General features: G+C 30.7%; 2 protein-coding genes across 4 annotated transcripts; one reads left to right on the forward strand and one right to left on the reverse strand.

Annotated features, from left to right (window-relative positions):
* Positions 1–5,393: 5,393 nt before the first annotated feature.
* LOC136989884 (fructose-bisphosphate aldolase-like) lies at positions 5,394–9,735 on the reverse strand. Its single transcript, XM_067288178.1, has 7 exons — positions 9,628–9,735; positions 9,077–9,190; positions 8,742–9,008; positions 6,379–6,539; positions 5,964–6,222; positions 5,670–5,869; positions 5,394–5,593 (listed from the first exon to the last, which is right to left on the reverse strand). Exons 2-7 carry the CDS (start codon positions 9,183–9,185, stop codon positions 5,498–5,500), a joined length of 1,092 nt encoding a protein of 363 aa, XP_067144279.1. The 5' UTR covers positions 9,186–9,190; positions 9,628–9,735; the 3' UTR covers positions 5,394–5,497.
* Positions 9,736–9,927: 192 nt separating this feature from the next.
* Positions 9,928–17,248, forward strand: LOC136989891 (DNA oxidative demethylase ALKBH2-like). Of its 3 annotated transcripts, XM_067288188.1 has the most exons (5): positions 9,931–10,062; positions 14,649–14,963; positions 15,821–15,860; positions 15,964–15,994; positions 16,792–17,248. In XM_067288188.1, the coding sequence occupies exons 2-5, from the start codon at positions 14,709–14,711 to the stop codon at positions 17,090–17,092; spliced, it is 627 nt and encodes a 208-aa protein (XP_067144289.1). In that variant the 5' UTR covers positions 9,931–10,062; positions 14,649–14,708; the 3' UTR covers positions 17,093–17,248. The 3 variants fall into 3 exon arrangements, with proteins under 3 accessions (XP_067144287.1, XP_067144289.1, XP_067144286.1); XM_067288186.1 differs by lacking the exon at positions 15,964–15,994 and having other exon boundaries at positions 9,928–10,061; positions 14,645–14,963; positions 15,821–15,963; XM_067288185.1 differs by lacking the exon at positions 15,964–15,994 and having other exon boundaries at positions 15,821–15,963.
* The last annotated feature ends 360 nt before the right edge of the window (positions 17,249–17,608 follow it).

The following is a 17,608-nucleotide window of genomic DNA, read 5'->3' on the forward strand; positions in this document are numbered from 1 at the left end:
CTCATTTCAAATTTTTGTAAAATTGTAAAATAATAATTTATTCTCATTTCTGACAGTCTGTCCGTTACATTGTCAGCATTGTGGGCATTACAGGGTTTTTTCCCCCTCTCTTATATCCATTATGGATTCTTTCTATCATGCCCAGAAGGGGATGATGAGAGATAAGGTCTGACATAACTGGAATGGACCACTCAATCCTGGGGTTGCTTGCTCATTTGGATTTGATTCCAGGTTTCTGAACCAGCAGGCTGCTCCTTAACTGCTTCCAGCCACCCAGCCATGGGTGATCGTAATTAAAGTACCCTTATTCAATACTGTCTACAGAGATATTTAGTAGTCCAAATGCAAGCAAATTAATATGGTGACATTTTGGGATGTGAAAGACATTACTGGAAAAGAAGAAAAATTAGTACTAAAATTGACCACTAAGGTGCTGCAAGCAACAATAAATCAATATCCTTTGTAAAAGCGTAGGTTGCAGCCAAGTTCTAGGTATGAATAGGCCACAAGCCATTACAGCTGATAGAATGACACTATTAAGTGTCATTCTATCAGCTGTAATGGCTTTGCCAAAACTTGCATTACTTATGAAGGCTATTTTATGAAAATGGTGGTAATGATCTCATAATAGTTGAAATTCTTGATAGCGAAATTCTTGATAGCAAAATTCTTCAAGTGGAGCCATACATGGCTTGGCTCCACTTCAGGGGGGTTGATACACAACATATGTGAATCAACCCCCTGTAAATTCCAATTGACCTTACCTGTAACAGCAGGATACTTGTTTATTATCTCAGACTTTCATCCTATTTTAATTACGGTATATGGGACTTCTTTAAAATTATTTTATTTAAACCTTATTTCTTTACATCGATTCTTTGTGGAATTCATTTTTATAATTCATTAGACAATTTACATACTCAATATGTGCCTTCAAAAAGATTTTAAAAAATGAGTTTGCTGATAAACATGTAATTTAAATCTCTTATTTTAATACTATTCACTTAATGGTTTCGTTTTTTTTCTTTATAACTCCTAGACTAATGAACATTAAGTATATATTTGTAACCACGGTTATTAGTTCTCGATAGTGTGTGACAAGTCCTAAAAAGAGCTATTTATAGTGCTCAAATAATAATAATGGGACAAGAAGCGTAATATTAATTTAATTATAGATGTTAAAACACGAGAACGTAATCAGAACAAAAAACATTACGATTAAGCATTTTTACTTTTCCGGCTGTTATATAGCAGACGGAAAGTATGGCGATCGGTCAAAAACATCACTCCCAAGATTTTTACATTTTCGGATTCAGGAAACCTTGAAATGTTGAGGAAAAAAAACCCGAATATTTTTGCATGTATATATGGATGTTAGTGTGTGTGGGGGGGCACGATTTTGTTCACCCTCTTTGAAACTTTTGTGCTTTTTGAAAATTTCTGAAATTTTTAAGGAGGTTTGTTTATTGGGGGGTTGTTGCTATTAAATTTTGCTGGTTAAAGATCGAGGGGGTGGGGAGATAAAGGGGGTCGTGTCATATCTCGAGTAGCGTCTGACTTAATGATTTTACACGTTATTAGCATTTACAATTTTTTTTTATAAAACCCATCCTACCCTCAAAATTAAGCTTTTTACCATTTTGATAAAAATATAAAGTCATAACAGATTGCAACCATACACGCAGTTTTAAATGTTACCGGAAAAGTTAAGTAACTCGTTGCTGGATTTTTTTTGTAGAGGAGGAAAGTCGAAAATGATCAAATGCTTATATTTGATCTATTTCCCAATTTAAGTTTATTTTACATTATCTAATATTGAAATTAAGGATTGTCCATATTGTCCGTCTGCATTTTTCTTAAAATTTTTACTCCCCCTCCCCTCATTGTCTCAGTTTTTCCAAGTTTCCATAATCCCGCTCCCCTTTTCCGACATCCAATAAAACTCAAATCCCGTTAAAACCTACCACTTTTTGAATAATAAAATGCATACTGTACAAAATTTAATGAAATAAAACGGATATCCATTGAAGTTCAACCTCTCCCCTCCCTTGTTATAACCTCTTCCTTCCCTTCCAGTGTGGACGTCATTAACGGACAATCCCTAATCATCAGAACTCCCCCGAAGAGATTAATTATAATTTAAGCATATTCAAAACACATCCAACAACAATGTGAACAGAATATAAGTTGTAGAAAGTATTGTGTATGATGATTATCATTGCTGTTTGTCTTCAGTTGTAGATTGACCTTTCAGAATCTCTCCACACTAGATTTGACTATCCCACGACACCATTAATCAATGATGTAAAATTATGTAATGTCTAATCGTAACTGTAGAATCATTTAAATTTTATATATACAGTCGAGTCCGCATAAGTCGACATCCCAAAGGGAAGTGAAAATGTGTCGAGTTATCCGTTATGAGGACTAAAGCAAAGTTGAAAAAACCACATTACTACAATTAGGAAAATGTACAATGTAGTGCAATGTACTTCTCTGACTATCCATCACTGGCACTAAGTTGTTTTCTACACCAAGTATCCCAGCAATTTCCATCGCCTTTTGTTTCAGTATCTGTCCCAAAACAGGAAGATTCAATGAACGAATTTGCTTTAGCCAACGTAAGAGAGTCAATGTACCCTCTAATTTTTTTTTTTTTTTTTTTTTTTTTGTAGCTGAGCGGAACATGTACTGTACTTCTCTGAGCAAAAAAAATTTTTACTGAGCAGATTCTGAGCAAAAAATTTTTCTGAACATACATTCGTTTTTATAGGCCTATATATAGATATATGTCTGACTGTCTGTGTGTGTGTTTGTCCTTCATGCATTACCAGACCATTTATCCAATTGCCATGAAACTTCGGGAAGTTGTTTAATACACTCCCGCGAAGGTTTCTGGCATATGTGAAGACCACCATTTCCCCCTTTTCAAAAATATATTTATATATGGATTAAGGCTTTTATGTCCAACAGATGGCGCTAACTTCCGACGACCTAAGTTTGCTTTTCTGTGAGAATGGACTAAAGCAGATCATTTTCTATCTATCTATATAAATAAAATATAACGTTCGTTTGTTCCTACCGATTTTTTTGAAATTTTGACACAACGTTGCATTCGAATACGCACGTGTTTTTATATAATATTCATGTCGAAATTCTCCCCCCCCACTGGGTGGAGATGGACAGGATTAAAGCTTACCGTGAAGAACTCGGCTTTTATTATACTATTTTAGATGCGTTTTTGATTGCGTTTTAATAGATACGTCAAGAGAATGTACACTAAGAAGGGATTTTTTGAAATTCCCCTTACAGGGGAAGTGTTATACATTTATAATAGATACATTTTGAGCCACAACAACGCGTGGCCGGGTCAGCTAGTATATATATAAAATCTTATTTTTTTCCTATAACAATTAAATTAATTATAAAGTAGAGATTAAAATTCATTTTAAAACATGCTTCCATACAAAATATTATCTTTTGTCAATTATTTAATCGATATATACGTAGCAATAATCATGTTGCTGACAGAGTGAGAAATAAGTAAACAATAATTCAAATCAGTGTGCATGCTCGCCTGCGCGGCACATAAATTCTTGTGCGCGGCAACAACTTGAGCAGTGCGCGGCCGCGCAGCTTAGAAGGAACATTGAGGAGAGCATCTTCGACATCTTTCTCTGGCGTTTTCCAGATAGCGGCGACGAAAATCCAAGAAAAAGTTTTTTAATTTACTCTTTTTTATTCAGGATTCCCACCAATGTTTTCGGAAGTTTTTTTTTGTTTTGCAAATTCGGCTTGCGAAATTTTCTTACATTCAAATTCAGACAAGTTCGTATTTTTCCTTCAGCGTAAGCGTTGTTAGCTTTTGGACACTCATTTCTAACAGAAATGTGAAATACGTGCTACAAATAACGCATGACGTGAGAAAATGCAAAATCGGATTCTGCTGTGACCAGTGGCGTAGCGTAGTAGGGGCTGCAGGGGCGGCCCGCCCCAGGCAGCACTTTTAGGGGGCGGCAAAATTTCACAATTAATAATATCTTGTAAAATTACCTAAATAAGGGGGCGGCGAAATTTTCTTCCGCCCCGGGCGGCTGACACCCACGCTACGCCACTGGCTGTGACGCTTTATATATATATATATATTATATATTTATGTATATATTTGTGTATACATAAATATATGTATATATTTATGTATTATATATATATATATAATACATAAAATGTTGATATATACATAATAAAAATTCCTTAATAAGTAGACTCCCCTCTTGAAAAAAAAAAAAAGTTTATACCGCACTGTGCGTGTGTGAACTCTCTTTTCAGGAGGGGTCTACTTATCAGACGTCTAAATGAGTGTTGGACAGAAATATGTCGATTTATCCGGTGGTGACGAGTTAAACGGTGTCGAGTAAACCAGAGTTTAACATTAATGCCCATGTAAGTCGGCCTGGACCACAGGAAACTGACTACTTAACCAATGGTGTCGAGTTATACCTATGACGACTCGACTGTAATTGCAATGATAAAATTGCTTTAGTTTTGGAGCTCTCTAATCCTAGGGCCCATGGGCAATCCAGCCATGTAATCTTCCTGAAAGTTTTGCAGATACATGCCATTATGTTGTATAATGAACAATATTCAAGTATTTCATGTTTTTCTATTGTAGAAAATTTTTATGGATTTTTCAGTTTTTCCTCACTTTTGAAAGCATTCCAAGATATGTAAAATAAGCATTAGATACACTGATTTGAAGTACCAATATATCTGTAAATCAAACTAGTTATCTAGTGATAACAGTTTTTATATCTCTAGTGTATAGTGTATATATTTTATGTACCGTATTTTATGGACTATAAGACGCTAAGGACTATGCTTAACATTAAGATGCACCTTAATTTAAAAAAAAAAAAAAAACTACCTGTAAGACGCTATGGACTATAAGATGCGCCTGAATTTTGGAGGCAATTTTTTGAAGAAAAAAGTGAGTCTTATAGTCCGTAAAATACGGTAATTGTTTTCTCCATAAACAATCAGCTTCAGTGTAAACAGAACTAAGTTTTATTTGAAAAGCAACTAACTAATCAAAAATAATTGCACATATACTCAAATAGCAATTTAAAAATTTTAGTTATGTGAAATGGCTTAACTTAAATTCTTATCTAATGTTGAACTATTGATAAAGGTCATTGAAGTGACTGAATCAATTAGATAACTGGATCTTTGATAAATTGTGAAATGACAAAGATCATGCAAAAGTTATCTAAGAAATGTTCTTAGTAACAAATAAGAAAAATTTTGCAAATATTTATTGAAAAAAGTTGTTAGTAAAACTACAAAATTTTATTTTTGTTATTGATTACACATTTTCTATCTGGAAAATTGTATAATGTTCAACACTTTACAGAAATTAGTTATCAAAAATATATATGATTTTAATAAAAAATATTTTTGTAAAGTATTATGTTTTGTAAACAAATGAAAAATTTGGCACTTAATATGCATGAGTAGGAACAAAATTTGATTTTGATGCAGACACACTTTGAACAGAACCAGCTTTGTATTCACCTCTTCTTGCCAATCCATTAGCCTAAAATACAAATAAAAATAATAATAAGTATCAGAATCTATTAAAAATGTAGTTTAAAATTTGAAAATATACTGACCTTGGCTCTCTTCAAAAATTCCTCTTGTGCAGCTTTAATGTTTTCAGGTTTACCTGACCAAGCTTTAAGAGCACTAGCTTGAAGGGCACGACCAAAACTGAACGATAGAGCCCAAGGTTTCTTGCCCAAATACTTATTAATTGCATCTAAATTTACAGTTGCTTCTTCTTCAGACTGTCCACCAGAGAGGAATGTTACTCCTAAGTTTAGACACTTAAGTTGTTATAGTAATATATATATATACACACACATATATATACATTTCATTTGAATAGAAAATGTATTAAAATTTACCAGGCATTGCAGGAGGAACAGTTCTTTGAAGGGCAGTTACCGTTGCTTTTGCTATATCTTCAGGAGAATACTTCTTTGAAGAACTCTGACCAGCAGTGACCATATTTGGTTTAAGTAGTGTTCCTTCCAGGTAAACATGATGATCATTTAATGCTTTGTAAACTGCGGCAAGAACTGTTTCTGTAACTTTCTGAGCTCGTTCCAGGTCATGATCGCCATCTGGTAGGACTTCTGGTTCAACAATTGGAACTAGACCATTCTATAATATAGAAAAATGTAAACAGTTAATTAAAACTAAATTTAAAATCTCAAATCAAATCTATTTGCATTTGATTTAACTTTTTATTTTCATATGAATTTCAATGAAAATGTGGCTAAATACCATGAATTACGTATATCAGTTAGAAGGTGATACCTGTTGACAAATAGAAGCATATCTAGCTAGGACATTTGCATTTTCTAAGATGGCTAATGGTGATGGAGTATGAGAAGTTATTTTAAGTACACAACGCCATTTTGCAAATTGACATCCTATTGATTTATACTCCTGGCATCGTTTTGCAAGATCATCTAATCCTGTAAATAAATTAAAAAGTTGTCAGATTTAATGATACAAAATTAAGTTTAAACTTCTTATGAATTGCTGATATTTTTTAAAGTACATTACAATATTATGAAAGTAATTTATGAAAGTTTTTTTGTTTTTGATTAATCAGTATTTAGATTGATATTTAACAAGATGAGGACAGTTTACCAAGAGAGGACTTTCTGCAGAAGAATAGGCCCCTCTTTAGGCATTAGACATTAAGCAAACCTAGAAAACTCAATATAGCCAGTCCGTAGAACCTGACTGCTACCAATATTCAGTGGTTTATCCACTGAAACTACTGGGCTAGTGAAGCCATTGAGAATTATGGGAATAATTTAGAAAAAAAAATCAATACATTCAAATGAAACTATGATGGATGATCTTTATGAAAGGTTACATTTAAAAAAAATATTTAATTTCTTTCTAATGTTATATCCTAACTTTTCATTACATAGTTTTTAATGCTATTATACTTTAAATATGTAACATTATATGTAATAGTAGAACTGTTAAGGCAAGAAGACAAAGACTGAAGTGTAGGCCTATGGAGAAAATGAAGGAAATTGGCTTAGAATAGGACTAGGTGGAGATCAGTTGTCAAACTGAGTAAGAACTCTTGCATCCATCACAGAGAATTATGATAATTTTTCTTGCTTTCCTAGAACTTCAGGAGGAATAATTTTTAATGAAAATATTTTAAGAATTTAATAAAAAGGCATTATTCATAAATATAGCATATGGTACCCATATGGAATATTTTTGCAATAAAAAATATTTCATATTTGTGTCGAACTTGAGCAATACTGTAGTTTGAGTTCTCTGTACTAAAATCATATCTGCATATTGATAAGATTTATCATCCAGACAATGATTAAATTACTATCTATTAGAATGACCTGTTATGCAAGGAAAAGGTTATAAGTTTCTTTGCAAAAATAAAAGGAAAGAATGAACTTTAGTAAAATAAAAACTATATAACTGAAGAATCTATAGGAATTTATTGAAATTTACTTTAATTACGGAAGAATGAAGGATGTCATTTAAGGGTTTTTTATAACATTATGAGAGTAATTTCTACTAAACTGTGGTAAATGATAGAACAGATTCATATAATACTAAAATATTAGAATTTTTGCATAAGTGTTCTAGATGGTTTTGGAATTATGTTTTGAGAATTTTTGGATAGTTTTAATACTTCCAACAATTCTCTTTTCATGTTTTAAATACTGAGGCTAAAGAAATATTGTATCTTTTTTTTGTGAATTTAAAATACTGTATTTGATATTGAAGATTCTCTTTGAATGAAGTTTTGTAATTCAGTACAACAACTTTGGTAAAATATATTTCTAATGAAAATCAACTGATAATTCATTCAATCTCTCTCCTATAACCTAAAAAACTTATTTTTAACATTGAATTCACTTAACCTCACCTTCATAATAACAGTCAATATATTTCTCTTACAATCATTTTGCATTATTAAAAAAAAAAAAAATTAATATTTGAATTGTTTGCAAATTTTATAATGCATATGCTTACTGTATTACAAATAAATTCTAATATATAATTTTCATTTAAAGAAAAAAATTTCCTTAATAAAAAATCTCATTTTCTGTTATTTTCTATATTTATATTAATGTATCTACATTAATATAAATATTGAACATACTAGAGATGAAAAGCAAGTTGAATAAGCAGTTGTACTTATTCATATTTGACAAAGAGAACACATTATAAAATTAATGTTTGAAGTGAGAAAGTGATAAACACAGAACATATGTAAAGCTGAAATTATTATATTAGTAATCTACAGTACAGATTCTGCAATGTCTGGTGACTGCTGGAAAGGCACTGTACATTAGTGAGAAAGATGTTCAAATCTTCTTTACATAAAAGATTTAATACATTTGACATTATTTCACAGAGAATAATGCACTTGTTTTATGAGCATGCTTCAGTATCAGCAAGGTTGAGGCTGAAGTTTTAAATGCGAAAACGTGTATGTCGGACATTTGGCACTGCTTTCCCATAGGTCTAGAAGTTTGACAATGGTGTTTGGAAAGTCAGTGGAATCATGCTCAACATTCGAACATCCGCATTTAAAACTTCTGCCTCAACCTCGCTATAAAATTATTAAATTTACTTCTATCTACATGACAACTTAAAGAAATATCAAATTATATTATTACCTTGTGTTGTACTTTCATCAAAAGAACCCATTAAAGGTACAACTCCTTTGTCAACTTTAATTCCAGGAATTATACCTTGGTTTTTCAAAAGCTGAATGAAGGTAGTACCATCATCTGCTTTTTGATAGGCAGTCTCGTGAAAAAGAATGACTCCACTAATGCTCTCACTCATACTTTTACCGGACGTAAAGAGCAACTGGCGAAACCGACGACGGTTTTCTTCCGTATTCTCTACTCCAATATTGGCAAGGCGCTTTCCCATGGTACCTATAATTTACAACACTGCAGTAAAAAGAAAATCCACTTCCCTCACACCGTTAAATAGTTACGCTTACCAGTGCTTTCGTCGGCAGCAAGGATACCCTTTCCGGGTGCCACGATAGCATCCGCAACTTTCTTCAATTCCTTCCGGCTTTCTTCACTCAAATAATTGAAATGAGCCATTGTAACTAAAAAAATGTGAGAAAATAAATTTAATTTGAAGAATAAAGTCGTAGTGAATTGAATATATAAAGATTTTTTCAACAAAAAATTATTACTCCATCCAAAAACCTACAAAATAGATATTAGTTATGAAGTATTTAAAAGCTGAGGAGGAATAAAATTGAAAATTGTATATATTGGATGGTACAAAATATAGAAATTGATTAATTTTGTAATTGAATTTCATAAGCAAGTCCATAATGAGGAGTGATTGCGTAAAATGATATTTTGCAATATGTCCACATATGTAATTGGTAAATGTTACTCTTAGGTAATTTGTGCATAGATTTACATGAACCAATTACATAAAATTAACTTTTACCAATAAATTAAATGAATAAATAATTAAATATTTTCATTGAATAAGCAAACGTTTTTACAATGCAAATTTCCGTTAACTTACCAGCAAATTCTGCGTGAAGTAGGGAATGTTAGAGTAAAAAAAATTTTTCCCAGATAAACAACTTCCACCGTAGACGTCTATCTACCAAATGGGCGTAAACAACTCGAGAGGCACCGCTTTATAAACTTTTCGTTTGTAAAAAATATTACAATTAATATCATATAAACTAATAAATTACGAAGTAAACCATTAATTAATACGTATCACAATTTTTAGTTTGTTTTTTTGAAATTTACATTACTTTTTGTTGTTTTACTTTGTGATACAGGTGGCGGAAGTGTCAACTTTTTAAATTCGCGTTCAGTTTCGAGGGTAAGAGGCCTCCTTTTGCTATGGAAGAATTAGGTCAAGGTTATATTCGTTGGAGACGAAAGTTGTTTCGAAACATTGCGTTTTAATTTATAATGTCTGGATAAAGATTTCTAAATTTATTAGGTATTGATGAATGCTTTCGTATTTATCCAAACTTTTTGTATTCACCAAGTTAACGAATGAGATTGTATCCAGGGTCACTCACTTATCAGTTAATGGATTAATCTCCATGACAAACTCGTTGAACGATAACTTAGAATTGAATGGCATCCTCCAGAATTTGAAATCCAGACTAAATTGTCTGGATTTCGAACGAAAATGCAAAATTTTAGCCTTCAACCATTATGTAATTTCTTGCATTATGTAATGGTTGAAGGTTTGATGGTCTACTCAATTATTGTAATGGTTGAATGCATTACAATAATTGAGTAAGTGCGGTCACTCTGTTATGTTAGCAAAGCCATGGCAACTACAAATATTTATACTGGAAATAAGAGAAAATACAGCAAATATAGTAAAACCTCCTGTTTATACGGCTCAAGGGGGACTAGGACTGATCCAGATAATTGGAAAATTTGTCGTCATGGTATAAATAATACAGTTTATATACATTTTATTTTATATTTCTAATTTCTTCTGTAACAACTTGCTTTCTTTTAGATATCATTTTTGAGATGTTTACTTTAAAAAAATTGAAGGTAACTGAAACTTGGCAAAACAATAGTAGCAGTGGGTGTTCGTGCGGTTACAAATGAATAAACTTATTCAACAGAAAAGTAACGATTTTAATAATTGAAAATTTTAAAAGATTAGAAAGATTCAACAAGATATCAAGTAACTCAAAGAATGCGCCCATGGAATGCATAACAATGAACATCATAAGCATATGATGATCATTGTTATGCATTTTGTGGGAACACTGAACTTAGAAAAAAAACTATTCTGGCAAGTACAATGTTACATTTTGGGGAAGAATGTACTTAGGAGTTTGATGTGTTTATAGGTTTTTCTGTACATCTGTCTCATCTGAAACAATTAGTTTATAATTTGGTTTAATGGGTTTGACTAAAGAAAAGACATGAGGGATAGGGATGAGAGCCAACCTCCTTGATTGACATTTTGAATGAACTATCAGTATTAGCCATAGATATCAGTCAGTAAAATCAATCTCCATGCTAATGTTCTTTCAATGATAAATTTTTAAATGCAGATCTAGTTGAGAATGTGAAACAATTATCAGAAATGGCTTTAATGAATTCAATTGTCACTATGCAAATTTGTGTAGAAGATATGGAAAAAAGTTATAATTTCAAGAGAATGAAAGAACTTCCAGATAAATTGTAACTAGCATACATAGAGATTTATCAGCAAATTTGAATATGTTACTTACAATGTGCACTTTTTATATTGAGTAGATATTCAAGTTTATATTAATTTTTATTGCATGAGTTGAATATGAAAATGCAATTTTTTTAAATATAGATTTTACTATTTGTTTTTCTTTCTACAATAATGTACCGTACAGATTATGTAAAAAAAAAAACTGTAAAAAAGCAATTTTAGTTGTGTACCTGATACATAACTTTATAATTCTCACTTCAAATTATATACATTATATAGTAAATACTCAAATAAATCTAACAATTGCTTCATATTCATCTGTGAACTGAGAGATTGATATTGTTAATAAGCAACTGATATTCAATCTATTAATGAAGGTTAAATATATTCAAAACTTGAAATATAAAACTCTTAGAAAAAGTTTTTTTCTATTTAAGCAGCCATTATGATTATGATCATAACTGTGTGTTTTGCTCTTACATTAATAATATTTAACATATTTTTTTATTTATATAAAACAATTGTCAACAATACGTTGGGCTTATCTTAAAGCAGCAACCAAATATTTAAAACTTATTAAACTTTGATCATCATAATAACTATATTTTTAAAATTACAATTATGAATTGGAATTTCATAATGCATTTTAAGTCAGAAGGAAATCTAAGTTTCGAAATGCATTTTAGGTAATATTTGTAATAGTTGTAATATTTAAATTATAAGAGTTTTTTATGATAACCACAGTTTAATAACTGTTTTAAATATTTGGTTGCTGGTGTATGATAATCCTTAATACATTGTTTATAGCTGTTTTTATGTAAAAATGAATATGTTAAACAGTTAGTATGTTATTGAATGATGTGATTGTTTATCTGTTTGTATTCAGTTTATCATCTGGATTTAGCTGTTGGATGAAAGTATGGTTTCTACATTAGAATGTTATATATACTCTATATATTTTGGATGTTTATTAAAATTGTATTTATTATAAAGAGCAAGTTATATTCAAGTATGTCCACCAGTGGCCAAGTGGATAAAATTATTTAATACCAGTAGTTGGTAACAGACTTGCACCTGACCATGGACTGGCTGAGTAGTTTTTTTGAAAGTTTTTTCATATGTTTAACACTCAAGTAAGAGCCAGTTTCCCATAGAAAGACACTGACTGATTGCCATTGTATAGTATTGTCTTATCCCATCAATCCAATTTATATTCCAAGCATATTAAAGAAAAGTTAATCTAGTGATTATATCACATTTTTTTAATGATTAAATTAATAAGAATAAGTAATCTAATAACATTGATTATATAAATTTAAAAAATTTTTTCCTGTAAATGAAGTATTGTACTGATTCTAATAATCCATAGTATGACAAAACAATTATAGGATTATAGGATAGTTTGTTTTATTTGATTAGAAATATGCAAATATTAAAAATCTGAATTTTAGTGAAAATAATGAATAATAATCATTGTCATTAAGTACACTATATTGTCAAAAATATTTGGACACCACGATGTTTTTGTAAAAATAGATTTATCTGACAACTGGTAATTATTATATAAAAATCAACACAACAAACATCTAAAATACCAGTGAGTTTGTTAAATGGACATCGTCAGGCAAGCAAACTGTTTGCTTGCCTGACGATGTCTGTTTAACACAGATGAAAATGTTCACACCTCAAAAAAAAAACTTTCTGGTATTTTAGGTGTTTGTTGTATTGATTTTTATAAAATAGATTTAATATAGCAATTAGTAATCAGTCTATTTTGCTTGCATGCAAGTAACAGTGTGTCATGAGTCATGACACTTTCAACCAGTTTCTGGCAGGTCTCAACAAGAATAGATTGTGTGGTCTGAAGACCACGTGTTCTGTTGCCTAACCGGCTCGTAACCAACCCCTTGGGTGGTTCACGGTGTAAAGGAGGGACAGACCCTCATAGCGTAAAAGCTTCCTGTTGTAAAAGTTAATGGGAGGAGGGGAGATATGTGGTTCAAAGATCACGTGTTCTATTGCGTGATCCTCGGGTGGGCCGCAGGGTAAAGAAAGGATGGGCCGCGTTTTTGGAAGAAAGAAAGAGAGAGGGGGAGAGATCGCTGCATGCTCAACGGAAGAAGAGGGACTTTTTCGGAAGAAAGAATGGAGAGAGGACGTGTAGACGATAGAGTCGCGAGATTGTTTTTTTGTGCGCGTTGTTTCTTTTGTTTTAGTGTCTGTTATAGCGAAGGGACAGAGTAGTGATTGGAAGGACTAAAATAAACTTTAAGTTCCTTGCATTGGAGTCATAGAGCGTGTGATTTATTTCTTTGAAATTTCTTTTTGTTTTGTTCCTGCACGGGGAATACTCTAAAGATCGAGTACTTCCCCACAATTGTCATTCATTCAGCAAAGCTGCTATTAAAGATTAGATCAAAGATATTTATTGTGATTGATTTTGTATTTATTGTTTCAGTTTATTCCAGAGATATTCTATTGGATTAAGATCCAGGATCTCAGCAGGCTAGTCCAACATTTCTGCCTCATTTTTATGAAACCAGTCCTGTATATGCTGTGAAGTATGATAGGAATTTGATTGTGTTGAAAGAGATTTCTGGTAGTGTCTAAAAACTTTTGATAATATAGTGTATCTTATAATCTGCAGTTAACAAAATCTTTTATTAAATCAGACAATATAATAAAGCTTGATTTAAACTTTAATATTTAATAAATTTGCTGAAATTAAAATAAGTGAGTATCTAAATAAAAATGATTTGTAGTTTTCAGATATTTGGGATTGTCTATTATTTATGTGTACAGTTTAAGGGGAGAGAGTTGCAAAAAGTATATCATTGTACAGAATATACACAATGGAAAGGGAGAAATTAATGACTAGAAATTTGTTTTGTTTTTATAAGCCTCTTTACTAGTTATATGAATAAACTATCAGAAAATATATGCAGAAGGTTAGTTAATTGAGCTGAGTTATTCTCCAATTTGTTTCAATTAAATTGAACTTATTTGCAGAATTATTCAAATATTTGGGCTATTTGTGTATGTTGTTATAGAACTTGTTAAGTCGTGTTTTTTTTTTGTCGGGGCTGTCTGTGAACATGGGGCAGGGGTACATGTAATTAAAGGGGAGTGAGTTTGCAAAAAATACATCATTGTACACAACAGGGAGGGACGGTATCAAAAGTTGATCTAAATCATGTAATTAATTTTAATGGATGGCACCTTTGTTCATATTTTATTTTTAGTTAAAACCTCACAGTTTGAATATTAATTTTTTGCTTAGATAGTCATATAATAACAACAACAATTTGAAATTTTTGTTGTTATATTTTTGTTTTAATAATTCATTTTTATATATTTAAAAATTGCAGATAACCTGATAATTCTGTATGACGAGTTGCTGCTGGAGATTGTGTAAAATTGTTTAGAATATGCTTTCTGTTTATACAATTGAGAAGAAAAGAAAAAAGTCTGATGATGATTCCATATTTGAAAGTTTAGAAATTAATTCATTAAAATGGAAGAAAATTGAGAATATTAATTTAAATTTAAGCTATGCCATTCTTTTTACAAAAAAGCAAGCTGATAATATTTTTAGTCAACTTGAAAAAGATATAAAATATTTCAGCAATGATCTACTCAAAGTGAAAGTTTTTGGTAAATGGCATGAAATTCCAAGAAAACAGGTACTGATATAAATTTATTTTTGAATTTATTGATGATGACCCACTAAGGTTATTATTACTAAAGACAACCCATTAAAAGCAATTGAAAACTGATGTTATGTTTTTAATTGCTTTTAGTGGGTTAAATGGGAATTGATGTTCTTCAACAGAAAATAGTTGTTGACTTCTATTTACATGAGAATATAATTCAAAACATTCATTTTTTTCAAATGTTAACTTCAATATACCATTCACAGTTAAATATAAAATGGCAATTGGCCAACCAATCAAATTTTGCAAAAATTGACCAAATATTTAAACTTGGCACCCTTTGAAATCCCTAAAAACATTTCATGCCGGTTGGTAACTTTGTATTAAGTAATTTTCCTATTTGATTGCCACAATCTTGCTGGTCAAATAGAAAGGAGAGCTTGCTGCACGTTGAAGTTTATTTGACCAAAAGTAGTCATCAATTTTCAGGTTGACAGTTCTGCTTTTGGAAAGTTTCATTGCATTTGCTCAAATGTACATGCCAAAATGTATAAAGGAAAAACTAACAAACTTTCTTAAAATATGCATGAAAAACTAAAATGTCCTGATTTTTGCCTCGAATCACCAGTAACATTCTTCTATTCCAGAGACGACCTATTACTGTTTTTGCATACTTTTGCAGAGTATAGCCTCTAATAAAAGATAGAATAGAAGACTGTTCTTTCTGGTGAGTCAACATGGCAGAAATCAAGACATTTTAGTCTTTGTATTTTTTTAATGTGTAAATTTGTCAGCTATTTTTTACAACAAACTTTCTTTTTTATATATTAAATTATAAGATCAATTTGAGTTCAATATTCTAAATTTGTCATTTTCTTTTATAACAGGTAGCTTATGGAGATTCTGGATTGACATACAGCTTCTCAGGTACTACTATTCCTGCTTTGCCATGGACAGATTTAATATCTAATCTGCGTCAAGTGATTGTTTCTGTAACAGGCATCAATTTTAATTTTGTACTTGTTAACAGGTATTGCTGCAAATTTAACAGTTAATACAAGGTGTGTGTGTGTTGTGTATATATATTTTATATATAAATATGTATGTTATGAGCCAAGTGATTAATAGGTCATTATTCATAATGCCCAGACATTATGCATAAAGCTACATTCCCTTTGGGCAATTTGATTTTCAGAAAAAAAGTTCACTTTTCTTAAGAATTATTTATTTTTGTAAATTATTTTCAAGTATTTTAAGAAAAACTCACTCATATTATATGTTTAACATTAATATAGGTATATTTATTACATTAAACTCTTTATTAATCAACACACTATATATACTACATAATAAATAGAATCATTATTAAATCAAGATAACTTTGGTAATTACTTTGCACATAGCATTCAACAAAATAATTTTGAAAATTTTACTTACAAACTAGAATAGTTTTTAAAATAAGTATTATTAACAGTGTTAATTAAAGTAATGTTAACAAAGAGTATTATTAACAAAATTATATAATTTTGTCATAAAAAATCAACTTAAAGGAAATATTTGGAATATCATTTTGGTTTATGGTATAAAAAAATTTAACGTTTTGTTGAATGATAACTCTTCAAAGTATCATTATCATCATTTTACCTGACAGATGATAGCAGTATTCATGCTGACCAGTCAATGTGATAAATTACGATAAAGAACATGAAATTTGTTATAATGCCCGACGTTAGTAGTCATTCATAATGGCCAAGCATTGTTTATAATGCCCATATTAGTCTATAACACACACACACCTATTAATTTATATATTATATATATATATATAAATTAATTTAAATGATTTTTTGTATTTCAGATATAAGAATGGATTAGATCATATAGGTGAGCATCAAGATAATGAAAAGGAATTAGAGGAGAAAGCTCCTATTGCATCCCTTTCTTTTGGTCAAGTAAGGGATTTTGTTTTAAAACACAAAGAATCTAGAGGAAAAAATGTTAAATGTAAAATAGATCCTGTAAAGATTGAATTAGAACATGGAAGCCTTTTGATGATGAATTATCCCACTAATTTGTATTGGTACCATTCTTTGCCTATCAGGAAAAAATGCATTCATCCACGAGTTAACTTAACTTTTAGAAAATTTAAAGTTAAATAGTGATTACATTTAATTGCTATGAAGTTAAATTTAATTCAATTTATTATTATTACTAAGTTTAAATGCAAATGATTTATAAATATAATATTAAAGTTGTATAATAAGACAAGACAATTTCTAAATCTTAAAAAATTAAAATATATATTTATTAAATTTTTTTAGTAGCTGTATTTTATGTTTATCAGGTGGTAGTCTCTTTATATTTAGTTTGTGTTGTTATTAAGAAAACTATTTTCTGTTTAAAAACAAAATATAATTATCTAAATCCTTGAAATTTTAATTAAGCAAGTTTTTAAATTTGCTTTGCTTTGTCAAAATTCAAGCACATTGGTGCTAGGTCTCTGACCACCTGGCTGCTCCCACTGGGCCAGGCTGAACCCTGTGGACACTTAAGGCCTGCTAGTGGCTGAGCTGGTAAAATCACTGAACACTGATAGTTGGTTATGAGTTTGCACCTGATCGATAAACTAGTTCTATGGAGTTTTTCAAGTTTTCTTCACAAGTTAAATGAGACTG

The sequence above is a fragment of the Centruroides vittatus genome, unplaced genomic scaffold, assembly GCF_030686945.1.
Source record: "Centruroides vittatus isolate TY-2023 unplaced genomic scaffold, ASM3068694v2 scaffold_769, whole genome shotgun sequence".
Lineage (NCBI taxonomy): Eukaryota > Metazoa > Arthropoda > Arachnida > Scorpiones > Buthidae > Centruroides > Centruroides vittatus.

Coding starts and splice junctions, on each gene's coding strand:
- LOC136989884 (XM_067288178.1), bottom strand. CDS start 9,185: ATGGCTCATTTCAATTATTTGAGTGAAGAAAGCCGGAAGGAATTGAAG. Junction 6,540..8,741: donor TGATGAAAGTACAACACAAG/GTAATAATATAA, acceptor ATTTATTTACAG/GATTAGATGATCTTGCAAAA. Junction 5,870..5,963: donor TGTTCCTCCTGCAATGCCTG/GTAAATTTTAAT, acceptor GTCTAAACTTAG/GAGTAACATTCCTCTCTGGT.
- LOC136989891 (XM_067288186.1), top strand. CDS start 14,709: ATGCTTTCTGTTTATACAATTGAGAAGAAAAGAAAAAAGTCTGATGAT. Junction 14,964..15,820: donor ATGAAATTCCAAGAAAACAG/GTACTGATATAA, acceptor CTTTTATAACAG/GTAGCTTATGGAGATTCTGG. Junction 15,964..16,791: donor AATTTTGTACTTGTTAACAG/GTATTGCTGCAA, acceptor TTTGTATTTCAG/ATATAAGAATGGATTAGATC.